Source organism: Xiphophorus maculatus, chromosome 24 (genome assembly GCF_002775205.1).
Source record: "Xiphophorus maculatus strain JP 163 A chromosome 24, X_maculatus-5.0-male, whole genome shotgun sequence".
NCBI classification, from domain to species: domain Eukaryota; kingdom Metazoa; phylum Chordata; class Actinopteri; order Cyprinodontiformes; family Poeciliidae; genus Xiphophorus; species Xiphophorus maculatus.
In genome coordinates this window covers 5777977-5799747 of record NC_036466.1, presented here as the reverse complement: position 1 = coordinate 5799747, position 21771 = coordinate 5777977, and the positions used below count along the sequence as shown (strand labels likewise).

At 37.2% G+C, this 21771-nt stretch overlaps 1 protein-coding gene across 2 annotated transcripts in view; it reads left to right on the top strand.

The window, feature by feature from the left end:
• Positions 1 to 5302: 5302 nt before the first annotated feature.
• The window catches only part of creb3l1 (cAMP responsive element binding protein 3 like 1), a 32166-nt gene continuing 15697 nt past the window's right edge, over positions 5303 to 21771 (top strand). The window contains exons 1-3 of one of the 2 annotated variants that reach the window (XM_014473439.2): positions 5303 to 5672; positions 16859 to 16991; positions 18556 to 18642. In XM_014473439.2, coding sequence (XP_014328925.1) covers positions 5565 to 5672; positions 16859 to 16991; positions 18556 to 18642 — 328 coding nt within the window. In that variant the 5' untranslated portion in view covers positions 5303 to 5564. The remainder of the gene's footprint in view (positions 5673 to 16858; positions 16992 to 18555; positions 18643 to 21771) is intronic. The other variant, XM_023329476.1, reaches the window with a different exon arrangement.

The following is a 21771-nucleotide window of genomic DNA, read 5'->3' as shown; positions in this document are numbered from 1 at the left end:
TCAAAAGACATGCAGTGAACTTGTTGTTAGAGTTCAGCAGTGGGACTGTGAGGAAAACAGCTGCTTGAACAGTGCAGATGATGATGTAAGAGCATGTAAAGAATGAAGCTGGCTTTCATTACCGACCTGGCACTGCTCGACAGCGTCCCTGCATTTCCCCCGCAAGCTTCTCGCCCTTCTTTGAACTTCTGAACTTCACAATCACAGCGAGGCATCTGAGGGGCGAGACAAGAAAGGGGAAGACTGTGAACGGCAGAATATGAGGCAAATCCTGACGAGGAAACAAAAAAAGGAGGAAAAAAATCGGGGTTTCTTTGTCGAAGTTTGGTCTTTTTTTATTGGAACCACAATGAGTGAGCAGTCTCTAACTATTTGTTATAGAAAATTGGAGGTGTGCTCACCCGCGGCTCTACAAATTTGTCCACCCCCATGGCCATTTATTATACGTCAGTCACTCCACCCTGTTGCCACCAAGCCAAAAAACCGCAAGGCCCTTTGGTTGTATATATAAACACACATGTTTAAACTATGCAGAAAGTTGCAGATTTAAACTTTCAGCTTGATTGATATATCCATACACTGAAGCATATGAAGTCTATACTTGGTCGGGGCTCTTTTTGAGTGAACTACTGCATTGCTGTGGCATTTAGGCAGTCTATAACTTTAATCCAGTCACATTTTTTTCTTACGCTAAATTTTCTAATATGTAAGCTGGGATACAGTCTTTCTATTTTAATAGAAAATTAAGGAAAGCATCTGGTTTTGCTCGTCATGTGGCTTCTTTAAAGCTACATGACGAGCAGAGACAGGGGGCTGATTGTTCTCATTCTAATCAGTTCTTTTATGATAACAGCAAATGGCAAAGCATCGATTTACATTCAGTGCCATGAAAGAGTGTGACAGTGAATCTACTAAAGCCAGTTAACAAAGTTAGTTGCATTAATGGTAATTGAGAGAGCGTCTCACAATCCGCACATCCTCCACCTCGGAGTAGTTTTCAGTTGCGGTGCAACAAACCTGAACGGATTAGAGAAGCAGTAAAACAAGCGAGAGGGAAGAGAAGGATGTTGATCAACAAGAGGTGATGACATCAGGGCAGTCGCCAGGGAGACAAAAGGTCAGGACCCCCAAGTCAGCTATTTTTTTGGCTCAGAATAGAAGATGAGTCATGCCCGCATCATCACACAGACAGCCAATCAGGAGCGGAGGATCAGAGCAAGCGTCAGAAAATTTTCATCCAATCATTAATTGACTTAGATTCAAATGAAAGTCTTGAAACAGTGAATAAAGTAGGTCAAATAAGAATTTAACATTTATTTTAGCAAATATATTTCTAAAGCAGAAATTCAGATTGAATTCAAGTATTGAGCAGAAAGCTTAACATGTTGACCTGAACATTTTCATTTTAACATCTGTTTTAAGTTATTTTATTTTAGTTTTTTTTAGTTGAATGTTGTGCAGCATGAGTTGTGGGGGATGAGCTATACAAATAAAGTTGACATAAAGACAAGATGCTTCAAAATTGCCTGCAAAGCCCCAAAATCAGCTTAAATCTGTAAACAGATTGGATTATTTTATTAAGAACTCCTTTAATTTATTGACATGGGTAACAAATACCTACATATTTCAGTAATCTGTTTTCAATTCTTTATGGAAAAAAAAATTTTATTCACTAAAATGACAAAATTATACCTAAATATCTCAAAAATATATGTATACATTTTAGCTTCTGTGTATTTTCTCAAGTTGTCTTCCTTTAAAGTTAAAATTTGTTTAAAGATCGAATAATGTTCTGAGGTTCTTGACACAGATTCATGAGAAATTTGCTCAAAGGATGATTTAAAATGCTGCCGAAAGAATTCTGCAAACAGAAAAGCTCTAAGTGCCTGGTTTAGGTTTAAGTCCTTTCATCAGCCTCCTGTCACACATCTGGTTTCCTAAGAACAGCTGTAAAAACTCACTTCCAACGAGTCAAAAGGAAAATTTACTGCATAGGTGATGAACAGCATTTATCAGCTGAACATACTTCAGAACAAGAATGAACTAGAAGATGATCCTGAAGTCTCAGATATTTAGGTTCATTTTTTTTATTCAGAGGATAACCAGAAATGGGACCGATTCAGGCATAAGTAGGTCATGTTTCATGTGTCGGGGAATGGTGAAAAACTGTTTTCAATCAGTAAAAGACGACTTCGATGAACATCTTTTTCAGGAAGGATCAGACAACCTGATAAAATTTTCATAATCTGAGAAGTATGTGGCTGAGAAAACTCATCTATGCCTGTTGTTACTCCATCATAACAACCTCAGGATTTATTAGGTTCTACTGTGGATTGCTAAAGGTCACTTCGGTTATACAACACCGAGGTGTGTGTGGGAAAAAAAATAAGGACGCCTTGTCCCTTGGGCAGATACACCTTCGAAAGCTGATATGCGGAGGCCGAAACTAGCCTGGGTAGAAGCGAAGAAGTGGGGAAATGGTTCATAAGATAAGAGTAGAAAGGAGAAAATGCAAGACTGAAAGTGGAGACAATAGCCTGAAGAGAAAAAGCTAATTTTGAATCTTCTCTGACCCTTTTATGAACAATCTTGACAAGAATCATCTACTTGGATGATTCTTGTGAAGAATCATCCAAAATCCTCCTTACTGAGGATTTTGTCCTCAGTAAATTATCATAAACCGAATAAAACGCTAACAGGCTTTGTTAGCAACTTAAAAGTGGGCAAAAATTTACCTTTCATGCCTCACAAATGTCACATTTTGAAGCTTTGCTACCGCTTCTCAGTTGGTTTTAGGCCTGTACTTTGACTGGTCCATATTAGCTATTTGCCATGATAAGATTTAAACTTCTAGCTGGATGTTCAGGGCCATATTATTGTTGGAAGGTAAAACTCTTCACCAGTGTTAAGTGTTTTTCAGCATCTAACAGAAAACATTTTGGAGCTTTACCTCATTCATCCCTTCCCAGACGCATTGACAACATGACATTCATGGTTTGGTTGCAGATTGTCTTATTAATCAAATCTATCTCATATGTAATCCCGAATGTACCTAGATGCAACTTTTCCTCCGGTGAGCAGCTCTGTATGTGCAGGAAACAGTAAGATAAGAGTAAGAGACAGCCAGTTCTTGCAATGAGCAGAGCATGAACAGGAATATGTTGTTTCAGATTATTGTTTGACCTTTTAAGACTCACAAGCAGGAGTGTTGCCAAGGTGGCGTTGCTCTGCTCATTTCCAGCTGGGATTTATTATGTTAAGAACCGATTCAATATGGAGAGAAATCTGTTCCAATGTTAATAAAGGACTGAAGTGGTGTAAAAGTATTGGAGCTCCATCTATGATGAGGAAAAAAAATACATTGTGATAACTTGGACCTCAAAGGTAACAATGTTGACAATCTTCAAGATTTATAGAGTATTTAAAATATAATGGAGATTTTTATAACCCATTGTTTGTACACTGCAAAAACACAATATCTTACTAAGTAACTTTTCAGCAAGAAATGTGAGTTTGTTTTAAGTCAATAATTCCTTAATATTGATGAAACAGTGCTTGTTCCATAGGCAGATTATCTCACTTATAACAAGACATTTTTCCTTTGTTAAAAGTGAAATAATCTGCCTATAGAATAAGCACTTTGTTATCAATATTAAGTAATTACTGACTAAAAATAAGCTATTACATCTAGCTAAAAAGTTACTTTTGAGTTAGTTTTGTCTTATTTCACGTTTCTAAGATATTTAGACATGCAACCCTGACAAAAAGGTAAGATTTTGTGTTTTTGCAGTATTACAGAGACAAAGCCAAAGCAAACAAGTTTTGCAAAACACATAACCTTTGGAGAACATGAATATCTAGAATTAAACCTTCAACTCTTCTGGGTGAGTTAGCCTGTCATGCAGTTGAACTTTTCTGTTACATAAGGTCAACTCTTTGCACTAAAAGTCTGGTGGTTGAATAGCACCTAAGAGCAAAATCTAGCAATTAGGGAATTAAGCCTTTAACAGCAGGATGAGGGATACAGAAAATCTTTCTATCAAGTCATTCAGGTAAGTCTGGTTTACTATGTCAAATGATAATTCACAAATTTACCATTTGTAGATTGAAATATGCTTAAAAAGCAGCATAGAATATATTAAGACAATGAATCAAAGAAACATGTTTTGATGGATGTGTTCATTTGAGTTATTTATTGTCTAATTTTATCTTGTCTAATCTTATTGTTTAATATGCAGCACAATATGGTGGTAATCCAATATACACAGTTATCAACTTCATGTTTTACCTTCAATTAGATGGTTCATTCAAAAAATATTGCACAAGAATGAACTAAAAACTTATCTATGCTAACAGCGCCTGTCGACTGACAGATATTGATTATTGACTATATAGTGAACACATGAAAGTCTCTAAATGTTCTACTGAACTTTATTTTAACAATTCTCTAACCAGGGGTTAGAGAACATTAGTTAAACATTACTTTGATTTTCCAGTGCATATTGGTTTTAGCCATTGCCCACCATTCAATTTTCATTCCTTATGGCAATAAGATGATTGAAATGCTTAAAAGCTGTGTGGCTTCTTCCTTTCTGGGTGGCCTTTCAGCCCGTGTCAGTAAAGAACTCACTCACTAGCCAAGTTTCCATCAATGTTTTTTAAGTGGATTACAAAGTATTGCACTAAAAACTGTTGGTAGCTCGTCATATGGCCTATTTCTCAGTACAACTCCAGTAAAACCGTTGTTAAAGCCTTAATAGAGGAGTGATGTTATGCTCACTTCCCAAAGGTGGAAATTCAGAAAGAGCAGTTTTTAGAGACAGAAGCCCAATTTCAAGGCATTAAATTACAAAGTAAAATTTATTTTAAGTCATATTTTATATCTATATAGCATTTTTATAACTGGATGTAACATAGTTACTTAATTGTGCTATAAAATGTCACTAGAAAATGCATAATACTGCCCCTTTAAATACATCCACCGTTATGTATGTTTAATTCAAGTGTTATATTATCTGTGCGTTCCTAAAATTTGAATAAAATTGTAAAATTAGAGTATCTAGAATTCAAAATGTAAAGAAAGAAAAACAAAAAAATATGTCATTAGTCCTGAATTTAGCATATAGAAATAGTTTCGGTAATCCTAGTTTCTTAAAACTTCCTAAACTGACGCAACGGGGAGGGGTTACACTGAATAATCATTAGCACACGCAAATAATTTGTAGGGGTGTTAAATATTTGACGTCAAGGGGCGGGGCTGTATTGAATATTCATCGGCGCGTGGCTGGGAGCGCACGCGAGCGGAGAGGAGGACAGATGACGACCGAGATCCGCTCCGCTGCAGCGCAAGGAGGAGAGACGCGGAATGATGTGTAAATCATCCCATTTTCACGTTTGACACCGAGACAAGTTGCTTCGGCTGGACTCAGCTCATCTCTCCGGCTGTAAATAAAGGAGGCTGGAACCATCTGAAAACCAACTGTATTATTTTTAATGAGTTGATTTGAAGACTTTTCCCTGTCCATCTGTCTTTTAAGAGCAGCAGACAGACACAGACAGTCATTATGGAGTCTATCTTAGACAGTTTAACAGAGGAGAAACTCTATTCCTCCGGAGGAACCAACCTGTTGGACCTGGAGGAACTCAGCGACGGTGATTTCCTCACTAACGTGGTGAGTTGTGGGTCTAATTAGCTGATTGTCTGTGTGTCTTCCTGCTACGTTTGAATTAACTCACCCCCCGCACCGACTGTTCCGCCCGGAGCCGGACCTCATGATGGGAGGTGGATTTATGAGATCCTGGCACACATCCGGGGTTCAGACCCGGTGCATATATGTGTGTTTTATTGTGCAAACTAATAAGTGTGACTGGAAGCACCAGCTCAAGCAGGCGAGTTGCGTGTTCAACTGGCAGGTGCTGCTTTTTCCTGCAACAGTACACCTTTAACACAACGCTACAGTTTAAACTGAAAATCTGTATTTAAAGTCACAGTCAAAAAAATCACCTTGACTGTTCCTTCGACTTTAAGTGATTATGGGTCTCTATAGACACTTTTTTGTATAATAATTTTTTTTTTGTATTCGTTTTTTCTGCATATTTAATTTCATAACTGTTAAGGATATGTAGGCATACTTAATATATTTTTGTTGTACAAAGAACACAGACAAACCAGTTCATTAAGTCCGATAAATTGGAATGTTCCTTCCAATTTAAGATGGAGAAAGTGATTCAATTCTACTCTGCAAAAATAAATCAATAATAATGTATCAAAATAAATGTTGCTCCCCACTAAAGATCTCTAAGCAACAATCTGGGATACAAAAACAAATACATGAACAGAACACACACAAAAAAACGAATTTCTTCTTCTGCCACCAATTGTTGAATGGATGTTCTCAGTAGTGATATCTACTGTTTAAAATGAGTACTGCCTAAAGCAGCAGTATAAAAGGCATCTCTGGCTCTGCTGACGCCAGAACTGGTTTGTCAGTGGGCGGAGCTAATTGACCTGAAATGGGTTTTCTGTCCCAAGTTTATCAGATTAACCAAATCGTAATCTTAAATTGCTTCGCAGTGCATGACAGGAAAGGATCCGTGAAATGTTCCTAAAAATCATTCCAATACTGATGAACGGGAGACACTTTGAAATCATCCGAAGACGTTGAAGGCTAACAGCTTTCAGCTATAATCACCATTTAAACTGAAAACAGGAGACAAGACATTGAGCTGATCATTAATTATTCAGGTTTTTATTTTATTTATTTTTTACAGTTTTCAGAGCATCACAATTTAAGTTTAAATTTTTTTAGACCAAAAGAGTACACATTTTAACACATAGCCAGTTTATAGATCAAAGCACAGTCTTAAGGAGTTTAAGTTCAACTTCTCCACTAACCCCAATGTAGTCATCAAATCAGGTTTTCTAATAAGGTCAACAAGGGTCATCCCACACTGGACACTCATTTTGATACTCTTCAGTAGAAATGTAGTCAAATTGATCCATTTTAATGTTTTATTTGTTACTATTAAATCATACCAGGATTTTGGTTTTACATCAGGCTTTTCTATTTACACATTAAGTTATGTTTATTCTACTTTTATATGATTTTAACGTATGGTGACTAGAATTTTTATCTTATTAACTCTTCATCTAAGTATTGGATTAATAAATACAATATGTTATGGTTTCAAATCCCTAAAATTTAAAGTCCTTCAAAAGAGATTTGAGGAAAAATACCATTATGGACAGATTTCTCTCTCTTTAAAGCAGGACATCATAAGTAAAAGTAACAACATGATTTTATGCATTTTTTAAAATTAATATTGTCATGTTTTGCTTCAATTGATGATATCATGCTTTCAGTACATGCCATGCTTGGCCAAGCTTTGCAATCTTGATTAGTGACGTTAAGGTGGAAAGACTGAGAAGTGCTCCACACTGAGGGGTTAATGTCAGCAGGAATGTCTCAGTTTCCTATCCCTCACTCTCTCATTTTCCACATTGTGTTCCCCAGACTTTTCTTTTTTTAAACAGAGCAAGTTTTTTTTTTTTTTTTTTAGGTAGACCTCTATTCTAGTCAGTGAGTCAGCCATGCAGTCTGCTTGTGGTTTAAACCTCCCCTGTCTCCGTTCTAAATAAAGTTGTCCACTCTGCTGTGAAGCCACTAGGCTGGGCTGTACCACTGTGGAAATGGGAAACAATGGCTCACTATCAGTAATTCAGGATGATGTCTTCCTGTCTGTCTCTCTTTTAATGTCAATTTGTGTTTGATAGTGGGAGACAAAGCTGTCCATCTGAGGACAATAACTAGTTCACTGCATACATACCATCAAATAAATTAATCTAAATCTGAAGTGATTTATAATGCATTTATTGCCAGCAATAACCCATAAAATAAGACGTAAATCATTGGATTTGTTAGAGTCAAATGCAGCAGCTAAGCAAGGAGTTATAGTAATTGACAAATAACTGCTGATATCTAATTTACTTCTTATTAACCTCAGATTGTTGAGGTTACTAACATAATCCCAGATTTTTTTTGTAGAGCAAATGTAAAGTATCTGCTTCCTAACCCCCGGGAATAATTCAACATTACATTATACAGACGTAATTATTTATATTTGATTATTATTTATAATAACTTCCACACTGAAGAGTGTTCTTGTTAGCACAGTCACTCACTGTTTAGCCTATTTTCATACATCATAAAGTGCCATGAAAATATATTTGCCCCCTTTCAGATTGGCTTTTATGTCATCCTTAAATATTTCAGAACAAAATAATTTTTATATCAAACATTATCAAAATGTATCGAAATTCAGATATTCATACCCAAAAATAGCAATGCAAACCAACCAACTTTTCACAGTAAAGTGCACACTAGCATCTTAAGTTGTTCAGACTTTTTCATATAATTCATACGCCTAAAACTGAAAGTTAATATTTGTGCTTTTATACCAGTTTTGAGCCCATTTCTTAGACCCCTCAGTTCAGGGGTTAATAAAGGTGTCCTGTGTGTTGAAGTGCAGCCTGGAGTCACAAACTTCTTGCTCTGTATTTTGCTTACCTTTTCCCAGTACAAGGTGTGCCTGTATGCCTAGTGGGAATAAATATGCAGTAAGATGGAATTTGTGGAGTTTAAATAAAAAAAAGCAAATTTATCTTATTTATGTCATAATCTCTCAGAAATTTCAATGAAAGTTCTTCAAGGTTAGAGCTTTTTTTATTAAGTATGTGAATTCTAAGTTGGAAACGTGTTAATGCCTTCATTAGTAGACATTTGATGTGTTGTTTTGCATAGGAAAGAAATTGAGGAGAAAATAATCCTCAAAAATTTCCAGAACTTCCTGAAAATCCTCTTAATCCTCTTTCCTTTTTCAGAGTTATGCAGCGTGTGCTCACGTTTTGCGCAGATGACACTTGAGAATGATTACTTTTTAGCTGGAAAATCATCTGTCTTTAGGTCATGATATACGTCTGATTTTAATCAGCTGGAGCCGCAGGAGATTCAAGCTGTCAAGCGGACACTCTGTTCTGCTCTCGCTCACTGTTGCATAGAAATACAGAGCCGGTTTTCTCCACAGTTGGCCACACACCCCTTTACACTTCATCCCTTTAACTTCATTAGTTTGCTCCATCTCCAAAGTTTTCCTCTCATTTTCCACCTCTACTCTATTTTTACTCTATTTTATTTAATTCTACTCTCCATTCAGACCCTGCACTCCAGCTGTCAAGAACCACGTCCCCCTCATTTGCATGCCCGTATCCGATTGGCTGCTCAGCTGCCAGAAGGAATGTGTGCCGGCCTGCAGCACTGGTGTGTGAGAGAAGGAAAAATACCCTTCTGCTCTTTTACTGGGAGCTATAACCATTCACTTCTGGGTCACACACAAGTTAGAGTGTGTAGCTTAAGTTGAAGCAAAAGCAGCCATACACCACAACATGAGGCCGAGAACATTGCCTTTTTAGTCTTAAATCTGGCAGCCAGGGTTACAGATAATGACATGATGTTTTCAGCATTCAAAGAGGTGTGAATGTTGTTATAAACTGGCAAAAAGATCAACCAATCATAGGTTTTTAAATACATATGAATTCCTTTGAGTGCAGAAAGAAATTACAATATCATTCAAGGGATTTGGGTTGTGAAAAACATTTCAAGTTAGAGAATAATTGATTTTAAGTGACAAACACCTGGCGTTTGGAGTGCCTTTGTGGACCAACAACCAATATTAGTCGCTCTATTCTTGTTCAGAAATACTTTTATCTGTAAGAAAAACTTTTGACAGAAAGCAGGGAATGTTCCAAATGGTTTTCCAAAGCTTAAAACAATGACACAATCTAGGAGTAAATTGGAAAAAAGAATTGCAGCTACACTGACTGATCTATATTAGATTTCAAAAGAAAAGGTTTCAGTATGGTGACGGTGATGTTGTGGGCAGGAAGGTCTCCGATAGCAGTCAGTCTTGCAACGAATCGGATGAGGCCTCTGACTAAAGACTGTTGGTGTATGACAGTTGCATGACATGCTAACAGCTCTTTAGTCAGGAAGTCACAATTGAGATTGAGAATCTCTTTTTCAATGGGGTCCTGGAAGCAGAGATATTCCACAGTAATGTCCTGTATGTAGGCAAGCACTGATAATCCACCTCATTTGATTTTGCTGCACCTTTTGTTATCTTGACTTAAACAGCTGAGCAGCGAGTCGGGGATATGATTCTTGCATGTCATAATCGATGGAAGAAATTTTTTTGCTCTTTCTTCTTCGCTCTCGATACTTTGCCTCCTTTTCTTCAACTCTGGGACTTGGGGTTGCAATTCAGGCATTATTTGAGCTATTGATAAGCTAAACAGTTACTTATGTTTGTAAAAGCAATACATTGTTGGCACGGTAAAAAAAATTTGTCATCTTTGACTCATAACCTAAAATAACCCCGACAGATCAAATCTGGTTTGAGTAATTCTACCAAGATTACTGTGAGTAATTTTATATGAATGAATATTTCTCATCAATAGAGCTTATTTAGCATGTACAATTGTTCTCAAGTGTGATGATTAGATGAAATGACGTATTGCTTGAACTGTGGCTCGGAGTGATGCTGCAGAAAGATATCACAACGAAGAAAATAGTTCCACAGAAAAAGAACGAATGCTTCATAATACTGTTGAGCAATCACTACGTTAGATGCCTTGAGTCCTGGATCTCGTGTTTCCAGGTTATATTTCATGCTGAAGTCAGGAGGGGGGAGGAAAAAAAATTGGCCAATTTTTTACATAATCAACAGCTCAAATCTAAAATATGGCTTTTTTATTTTTCCTCTAGAGGCATACATCCAAACTGACATCGATCCCGGTTTTTACTACTTCGTCATTTTAATATTACGACTTTATTCTGGTAATAAGACTTTATTATTGTATTACTGCGACTGTATTATGGTAACAGTGATTTTATTCTTGTAAAAATTTGAAAAATCATAGCCTGAGCCTTATATTTTTGTCGTAGAGTTGAGCTGAATTCAAAGTCAAAATAAATAGAAGCTGTAAAACACGCTTATCAGACAAGATGGCCGCCCTGAGTATGCTGATATCACTCTGAACTACGCATCTCTACTAATGTCTCAGTAATTTATTTTATTCATCCTTTTCTTCATAAGAAAAATCAAATTTTCTGAAGTCTGGGCACATATAAATCTGTTACTGTATGGGTATAGACATGCTGGAGGAACGCTTTGCTCATTTCTGTTGGTCTTCATGGATTAAAACTCAACATATCTTTTCTTTTTCTTTACCTGAGCCTGTAAGAAGCAGCTAAATGAAAGGAGAGGGTTGAACATGGTTAATTACAGGCCTAAAAGAGTCACTCTCTGCATTCATAATTACCTCCCGCGTATATCTTCTCTAGGTCCCTTTGTGCGGTTTTACATATCACATCCCTCATCTATAATGACACCCATGCTGAAGTAAGCTACAAAAAAATACACCATTCAACACCAATTTTCTCCCTCTCCTGTGGAGAAAGGAGGTGTTTCAGGTAATAGTGGGTCCAGTTTGAACTGCATCTGCTCACACTGACAGACTTCTCAGAATGGTTTACACTGCAGATAAGCAAACAGTTACAAGAAAGACACTGAAGACATCTTCCTGTTGCATTTCCCAACATTGAATGTAAAACAATCTTCAGCTTGTTGACCTTACAAGATAAATAATTAGATGTTTTGATGCAATTCAGAAAGCAAGTCACTAAAGTGGTAAAAATGACTTCCTAAAGAAAAATATTCGCACTTGGCTACAAATGTAGCCTTGCAGACTGCAGAGGAAGCCCTTATGCTGCTGCACTAATTATAAGATCTGAGGAATGTTGGGGTCATTTTTAACCATTGCTTCACAGCAGTGTGACGGTGCATGTCTGCTTTACCACAACGTGAACCGTAATCACATCTATCAGTGTTGCAGCTGGAGCCCGACACCCAGGACCTCACACGTAACTCGTTTAGACCCCTTGAACTTGTTAACATTTTCTCACAACGTTCTCAGTTTGGAACTCGCTGGACCTTCCGCAATATTTTTAAATATATTGTAAGAAATGCATGTTTTAGCAAGTTATTTTTTTTCATCGAATAATTGCATTGGTTTTGCATAAGAGAATGTCACTAAAAGTACCAGCAACAAACATATTTTTAAATCAAATTTTCTTGTCTGTATAAGTTAAAATCTGTGTCTCTTTAATATTTCCATTAAAAATAGCTAAAGTTTTATGCTTTTCTTTATTTTAAAGCCCAGAAATATAAATAAAATAGTTATTTAAGAAAGCCAACACATTTCTAGGAGTGAATGTTAGTCAAATATTAAGTTATGTTACATTTTCAGCTCTATACAAGATTTTATAAGCCTCACCAAAGGTGAAAATGGCTCTTTGAATTGTAAAGGCCTTTGACTAGGCTGTTCCATCATTAAAAAAAATTCAGCAAGGGAACAAACATTCCCTTGTTTGTTGTTAGGATCAATATCCTGCAGGAAGGAAAACAACTGACCCAGTGTCTGCTATTTTACAGTCACTATTCATTAATTGTTCAATGTTTCAGCACCTACAGAGCATGATGCTGCCACCATGCTTCACCATCAGTAAATTATAAAACCCACACATCCTTTGTCCTCCACCCAACACTTATGCGCCATGTTTTTCTTTCTTTTTGTTTACCCGTCCCTTTGAATCGCAGTGAAACAGATTGAAGGTCTTAATGTGAAAAATGTAAATAGTTTTGAAGGTTAGCGCTCGCCTTGCACATGTCCAGGCCTGAGCAGGCGTAGGCTTCGCTGCAGGTGAACCTGAATATGCAAACTCAGCAGATGGATTGAATGGACCTTTTGAACCCAGGTGAATTTAGCTAATAGTAGGAGCTCCAAATACTGCTGAGCAGCATAAAGTTAAGTTAAAGTACTTAACTTTATACTACAAAGTTAAGTACAGTCATTTGAGCTCTACACAGGGGCTGACACTGTTGGACTCATTCAGCCTTTTTAAAGCTAATTTTAGACCAAATAATTGTTCCACTTATAGAAACTTACTCTGCCTTTTCTCCCTTTCTCTTATTATGGCCCCAATTAGGAAACTTTCCACTGTTTATTTTTGAGTCCAAGCTGTCCTTAAGTGACCCACATTCCCAGAAGAGCACGGTTTAAGGTCACACACCTTTTTCTGCACATTTAGAGCAGCAGGATTACAAGGCAGCTCTGTCGGGATAAACACACTACTCTTTTATGTGGGCGACTGTTTATGAATGAGCACACTTTCGCGTCAGCAAAATGTGTAAATAGAAGCAGCTTAACGCAAACTAATTCCTCAGGCTCACTTCTGAGCTCCTCAGTGACCCTCTGGGGTCACGTTTTGATTATTTAACTGAGCATCTGTGGCTTTTCTCCCCTGGTGTCTGAACTGGCTCCGCATGTTTTCCAAAGGCAGCTGGATGTGTCCCAGAGTTTCACCACAAACACCCATGACATGGTGGTATAGTCACACACACACACACAATGTGATAATGTGTAAATGTTGTCAGGATGGCCTTCCTGAAAACATTGACACATGTTGGTGCAGCTTTAATACATGTAGAGAGCTTTTATTGGTAGATGCACCAGTCAATCAGATCAGAAAGAAACCATTTTCAATTGATTGGCTACAATCTATAATCAACAGCATAAATATTTATTTTCCGTTAATGAAAGCATGAAAGCATCAAAACTAAAAAAAAATTTCTCGTAGTCATTTTCTGATTTATGAAGATCTTAATTAAATACCACATTTACAAGTCTTTCCTTTTTTTCTTGTTGATGACAAGCTATAGTCTAGGGGTTGACGAAGAGATGCTTTTAAAATCCATCACAATAATGCTTTAGTCTAGTTTTTAAATCCATTTAATTGCTATAAAGAATTAATTTACTTTGAGGCTTTTTATACATCTTTACAAATGGTCCAATAGGTGGAGTGAATACTGTACCTTACGAGACGTAAATGGTAAATTAAAGCACAGCTCACAGAAAATGGACAAATAAGTCTCTGTTTTGTTTAAGGAAACTATCACTGAGTGTTAAAAAATTAATAAAATAATAATGTGGCTATGGACGAAGACAAAAAATTTAGAAATTTTTACTTTAATTTCAGATATTTAGGAGAAAAACATTCTCTAATCTCGAGAAGTCGTAAATTTGACAAAGGAAAAATATATTTTTCTTTTATGAAAGGCATAAATTTACAATATTAAAGATTAGATGTCCTCTTACATCTATAAGCCAGAAATGTGCAAAAAAAAACATTTTTTAAATCTCAGGAGGTTTCAGCCTTCTTCACCATCTGAGGTGTTTATTATGCAATATCCAGGTGCGCTTTCCCCACTCAAGCTTTAAGAGGACATTTGTCATTTTTTTGTCACAAATGTTACAAATGCAAATGAGTTCTTTTCATACAAATGTCTAAATTTACAATATTAGAAAACATCGTAAATGTATGCTTTTAACCGCGAAACATTATGGCTTTCTTGCAAATGTACTGTTCGACATCAGTGACTATCCTCGTCTTTCTATTAAATATGTGAAATCAATCTATAAATGTGAATTTGTTTGCACTCCATTCCCACATTATTTTTTGTCTTTAATCTGCAGTGAACCCAATACTCACATCACTGGAAACAAAAACCTTTAGATTAATTAGAAGTTAAAGAAAAAGAAAAAAAGAGTAATTCAAAATATTGAGTCAGACTTACTTAAAGGGTTTTTAAAGACTACCAATAATTATACTGTTTTAAATAAATGTAGCTAAATTGAATTTTGGGAGTGAAAGCCAGCAACAGAGCTTTCTGACTCTGGTTTGTTTGTGTGACAAAGCCCTTTAACTTTACACAAGCAGTAAAAACCACTAAACAAAGATCTGTATTTATTATCCCTGATTAAGTTTTATCATCGTCTCTGGAGAAAAGCTCTCCTGCTCTGACACTTCTGGTTCTCCTTGGTGAAGAGATTAAGCTGTCTTCCAGGAATGAAGCATGTAAATATTTTTTTTGTACATGCTGCTAATTAAATCAAGTTATTTTTGTCACTGTCTGTCTAAAGAGCCTCTAAGCAGAGGGTGTTTGGGTTCCAAAAAACCCATGTGTCTGCTTTGGTTCTGCTTTCTGCATGTTTTCTCAAGAGCAGGGTGACTCATATTGTGTGTGTGCTGATCTGTGTGTGTGTTAACCAGAACACCATGTCGTCCTGAGCTTCCAAAGCACCATCTCCCAGCTCAGTGACTCATTCATCAGAACAGAGGATTAATCTGTTGATGCTGTTTTTTGCCAATTGATTGACTCTTCATAGCTTCAACGCCGTCTAGATTGTCATTTTTCTGGCACTTAGACATAAAATGTTACAGAACTGAAAACATACGTTGATTTTTAAGTACTGTTTTACTGATTCTACTGTTTTTCATTAAAAGATAATAGATTTTGTCTTGTAGTTTTAAAAAGCAGACAAAATAAATGATATGTTTCTCTTTAAATGTCATACAACTCTTTAATTAAACCTAGACAATAACCCAAATAAGAATAAATACTAAAGATCATCAATAAATATAACCTTCCAGAAGTTTAAGTAATGATGGGAATGAATTTAATGTTATTTTAGGTTCTTTATTACTGTTTTCTAACTGTTCTTTTTTCAAAAGCTTATTGATCATGCAACAATAACACATATTTTTTCCAGAATAAAAATGATTTGTTTGACAGTCCTAAGTGGATTTAATTTAGATCTAGGGAATTGTATATTTACACAAGCTGGGAAAGTATTTTTGAGTAATTTCTAAACAACTTCAGACTCCAACAACATCAGCTCTGACAGCTGATTTGGAAGTACAAGTTATTCAGCAGTTTTTCACGTTGGGAAAGAAAACCGTAACTGTCTCTGTTAGATGAATGGAAATTGTGTTGCGGCGCGAGGTCAGGGTGGAGAGAAAGATTGGAAACACCAAGGGTGAAGTCTGTCATAAGCTGGAAACTATTAGAACATCAATATTGGTTAATGTTAAGAGTTCTACAAGTAGGCAGGCATTTATACTCATGCTCTTATTTTGAAGTCGGTGAAGACTGTTTATGCTGCGGTTCCATTGCTAAAAAGTTACCGCAACTAACTTTTTAGCTAGCAGTGCCCACAGTTAATGTTTAAATTAAAAAAGGTGTGGTATTCTAAGGGGTGGTAGCATCATGATGGGGGGATATTTAATTACATGTAGTGACTATGGTTGAAATATAAGCATAAATATATGTTCCATCAGGATAAAGTGGCATGTGAGTGGCATGCATTCATTTTCCTTGATGCTGACTGGTTGAACCCCGAAGAGCAATGAAGATAAGGAAGACTGTATATATTAGCTGCTGCCGTAGTGCTAAGACAACTTTCACTGTGTGTATTAATTCATATTAAGGTATATTTGGTATTTTGAACTACTAAAATTGGTGGTAACAAGCATTTTAACTGTGGACGCCAAATATTTGCAGGCAGTAGTGGTCTCTAACCCTCGTGAATACCTATGTAAAATAAGCTACAACAACATCTGATTTCAGTTTAGGATTATTGAAGTATTTTTCAACAAATACCGCAAAGGGATTTTCAACAGCCATTGTTTTATTTGGCAAAAAACCATGTAGGTACTCAGCTGAGATTAAATTTAACTTCTTGGTCTATATAGAAAAAGCTGTACGCCAGAAAACCAACACTGCACATCACCATGAACACACCATGTTCACTGTGGAACATGGCAGTGGGAGGATCATGCTGTGTTTTTGATATGTTGAGATAAAATCCTCTATGCCAAACTTTGCCGTTTGTGTGTTCCAGCCTTTTTCAGGTGACCAAATGGACGACTTCAGCAGTGAATTATTTAACAGTTTCTTCGACGACCATCTGCTAGAGCGCCCCCTGTTGACAGATAGACCCTCACCTCTAAATATCGACATGGACAGCAACCCAGGTGAGTTCAGTGTAATCAAAAATTTGCACATCACTACAACAAAAAAACATGTCAGATATAAAAACGTAGCAGCTTAATGACTCACAAATCTCCCCAGTGTATGTTGTAATCTGCTAAAAACACATCTTTGTTTCTTTGGATGATGCAGCATCCAGTTGCCTCACATTACAGTCAACATTTTGTGTAAAAATCCACAATCATAATTTTAAAAAAGCCACCTCTTTAAGGCAGATTTTGAAACTCTCAACCACATTCATTTCCTTTGTTACTGGTTTATCTGCTCATTTATTGTACCACAGGTCCTCTCAGTTTGTTGAAGCTGTCATCATCCCACTGCTCTGCGATCCAAGCTGATCATTTCAAATCAGTGTCCCTGTCAGGTGTTGCCATGGTCACAACGAGAGGGAAAAAAAAGATAAAAATACCCGAAACAAATAAGATCACTGTAATATGTCTGAACAAAACAAAACCTCACTGCAAAACTTGGAATCAAACACTGCCAGATGAGCATGAACGCTTCCTCAGATGAGAACAAATTTGCTTGAGCTGAATTTAAATGAGCATCCTGTCAAAAGTTCTGTGATGCATTCCTCTTAAATAATTATCTTTCACACCGGACGCATGGACGCATTTATAAATGTCAATGAAACATGTCTTACATACAGCATGCTAGCAGCTATAAGAGTCTTGCTTTGGGGGGCTGTAAAAGTGACACTATAGTGTTATAAAGTGCCTTGCAAAAGTATTTATACCTCTTCCACTTTCATATGCTAAAACATAATTGGATCTGATTGGGATTTTATGTGACAGGCCAGCAAAGCTGTACATTATTGTGAATTAAAAACCTAAAAAACGTGGAATGTCATCTCTGCTGCCTGAGTATTTAGATGTTAGCATACAACCACAGTCTTCAGTCAGAGGCCTCTTCAGATTAATTACTGCTACTGGAGATCCTTCTTTCTCTTTGAAAATACTTGGATGACATGAGTTATGACAACACTTAGTTTACCTTTGGATGACAAAAGTATTTTTTAATTGAGCTGAATGAAATTTGGAGAATGTTTTTATCCAAAGTTTTTATCCAAACGTTCGCCTTCCAGACAGAAATAAGAATGTCTGAATTTGAAAATTGATGTTCATAAATACTCTTTAGCCATTTTGCAATTACACACAACAAACTTTTTAGTAAAATGTGGGTCTATAATGACAATTCTTGTGCTTTGCACAGATTTTTTTTTTTTTTTTAATGTTCAAATCAAACATCATTTTCCCTCAGATTCATAATTATGACCTTCTTCCAGTTGGTCTGTCACATTAAATCCTCATAAAACATGAAGGTTGAGGTTGTGATGTGACTAAATGTGGAAAAGTTCAAGGTGTATGAATAATTTTGAAGGCTCCGTTTGTGCTGTGCGCCTGCTTCGTTCTGTTTGGCCGTCATTAGTGGGTCCAACACAAGCGCATAATGTCACGACTCCTGAATTAAATCTTCATTAATGTCAGTAGATGTACTGAACGCTGTTCCATTTTCCATCCTTCTGAGAGGGCCTTTTTAATCTCACAGATATCCAAGCAGAGCACAGCTACTCTTTGAGTGAAGACTCCGCCCCCCAGAGTCCAGCCCTGTCAATCAAAATGGACCAAGAGTCTGGTGGGTCAATGACTTTGATATTTTCAGAATTTGTGCCTGTAGATTCAGATAAAGCTCCAAAGCTTCATGCTGATCCAGCTTATCTGGGTCCGACTTAGATCAAATTTAAAGCAATGCCTGCCTTTTAAAGGGAAAAGCAAGAGAAACACACTGTAGATTCATCTTTGTAGGTGCTTCTTTCCCTTTTCTGAGTCATCTTCAACATCTCCTGCGGTCATCTTTTGTGTGTCTCTCTACCCACATGTCTTTGTCGCCGTGTTTTTGTCTGTTTCTCCGTTTGTCCTGGGGATCCAGCTGTCTGAGCAGCACGATCCCAGTCTGAGCAGCTCTCCTCCAGCTAAGCCCTGCCCACCTAACACACACGCGCGCATAAACACACACAGACAGACACAATACTACGACAAGCATGTGGTTTTAAGTCTGCAGCTGTAGCTGTTGCCAAAGGAAACTCTCTTTCTCTTCTCTGTCAGGTTATCTCACTGTTTTCCAGCTCTTCTGGACTTCTTACTCACCCTTAATCCAACTAAATCCACGTTTTTGGTTCGAGTATCTGTTATCTGCTCAGTCAAAAAGACCGCATTTAGCTAAGAAATGGGTAGCTTGGTAAAACATCAGCTTGTAGTTAAGTATAAAAAGATTTAAAGATAATATTTAGTATGTTTTTTTTAGTTTGGTGCTCAAGTGTGCAGATGCATGACAGACGGCTCCACAAATCACATAAAACAATATTTTAGTACCTCTTGACAGCAACTCCAAGGAATTTTATTTGGATTTTATATTACCAATAAGAGAAAAAGTGAAAACTTGTGCAAATAAAAATTTGAAAAGTGTGTATTTGTTTCCAGTCTCCCTGAGTCAATACTTCATCACATTATGCACTACTTAGAGGTGGTCCATGCAGTTTGTGTTTCCAAGGTTCCTAAGGGTATGATCACTTTGCAAGGCACTTAAACGTTTTTGTTAGATTTGTGATTTAAATCAACTTTGCATTGGCATCAAAAGCATTTTGCATCCTAAAATGAAAAAAGCATTCCACTCCAGATTTGTGTCAGCCTGTAAACTTAACATGTTCAAGTTGCTGCCAGTTTTGGAGAACTTAATCTCTTGAAAAGCTCGGTCCGAGCTTGAGAGGAGTTAAGGATCCTTGTCCTGTTTTTGTTGCCAGACTTGCATGTAGCAAGAGTACTAAAAGCAGGAGCTGCTGCTTATTAGTGAGGATGAATCAGATTAATTAGACACCTACGGATGGTAGAAGATCTTGACCTTTCAGAAGCCCAGTCCGCTCTGAGCAAAAGGGATTCATTATGCATTGGAGATAAGAGATCTGACAGCGGGTTGTGGTGCTGTTTAACAAGGATTCAGTTTTGAAAGAAGTAAGTTACCTTCCTCACACACGGACAAAACGGCAACGGATAAAATTCTGCAAATTTGATTAGATTGTTAAATCCTTCTTGTTTGTATTTTACAAAATGATTCTAACTGCTTAACATCGCAGCATTTACTTTGGAGTGTTGGAAAGGATTTTCAGACCATTGATTCAGGAGGAGCCGTGTGGCTTATGGAAAATGCATCCAGATCTTTACCCAGTTGGAACTGCTAAGGGAGTCATAGCACTTGTTGTCCAGTCCACATCTGTTTTGTAGATCTGCAGAAGGATTATGACTCTGTCCCTGACAAGGCATTATGGGGGAGTATGGAGTATCTGGGACACTTAAAAGGTTATTCAGTCCTTGTTCAATTCAATTCAATAATACTTTATTTATCTCAAAGGAAAGCTAAATGTTGTCAAAACTCATATCATCCAAGTACCTTCAAAGGCATAAGAATCTCTGTCTGGCCGTATGGTTAGAAAGTCGGGCAGAAAGATGTTGAAGAAGGGGATATAATTCCTGCCCATTGTGATCTCTCTGGATCCATGGATCTTCCTATTCAACTCCTCTGGGATTTGGGGTTGTAGTTCAGAAATTATTTGAGCTTTTGGTATGCTAATCAGCTGCTCCCAATTGTAAAAACACTATGGTAGCAAATCACAACTGTATGAAGTAAAAAATTAAAAAAAATTAAAAATTATTCCAATGGCACAACATCCAAAATCAACGCCTCAACAAAAAGAATTATGAACAAAAGTCTATAAAAATAATAAATCAGCGCTAACCCAACAGAACTGCTTCAACATGCTGCTATTATGAGCAGCATCAATCTAGAAAAACTCTGAATGACCAAGCAAGAGCAAGAGTTGTGTGCACATTCAAGGGATAAAGTCAAGCTTGTTCCCAATGTGCACTGGGTTTCATCATGGCTGATCTGAGGGTGTAATTGTGGAGAAGAGGGTTCCCAGTACTTTTTGCAAATCATGTTTTTCTGGTGGCATCATCAGGATGACCCTCAGCATGCATTGAATATCATCCAAGTATGTGAAGCGGCTAGGAGAGGAGTCTGAAGTCACGGGTCTCAATCAGAAAAACGTGGAATGCTGCCTCAAGCAGAAGAGCTCAACTATCTTGGTGTCTTGTTTACAACACGTAGGAGGATGGAGTAGGAGCTAGTTGAACTGAAGTCTTGTCTGTAGTAAACAAGCAGTTCCTGAGTCTAACAAGGATTGATTTACTGCTCTGCCTAAATTCTGACCAATGACCATGAATTTTGGATCATAACCAAAAGCAAACAAGCAGCTGAAAAGATCTCTCTAGGTTTACCAGGCTCATCCAGAGCGCTTCTTCGGGCTCTGGATAAGCTCGAAGAAGAGTTATTGCTTTTCCACATCAAAAGCAAGTAGTTAAGGTCATTTGGACGTCTGACTAAACCTCCCAGTCGAAAGAGGCCCCTGGACAGATCCGGAACCATCCTGGAGAGACTGTATATCCCTTTTGGCCTTAAAGCATCCTGGCATTCCCCATGAAGAGCTGGAGTATCACAGGGTTGATAGATGTGATGGATAAATGGAAAGACTTTTCACCAATATAATCTTGTATATTTGGTAGCATTCCTCTTCTCAGTGATATCCTATAATATTAATTATTTTTTCTAATAGCTATTTTCTCCTCTCAGGCTTTAGTCGTAGTAGGCATTTCTCTCATCCAGTCAAGGAGACGCTGAGCTCCCATTGCGCTGATCCATATAATGTTTTAA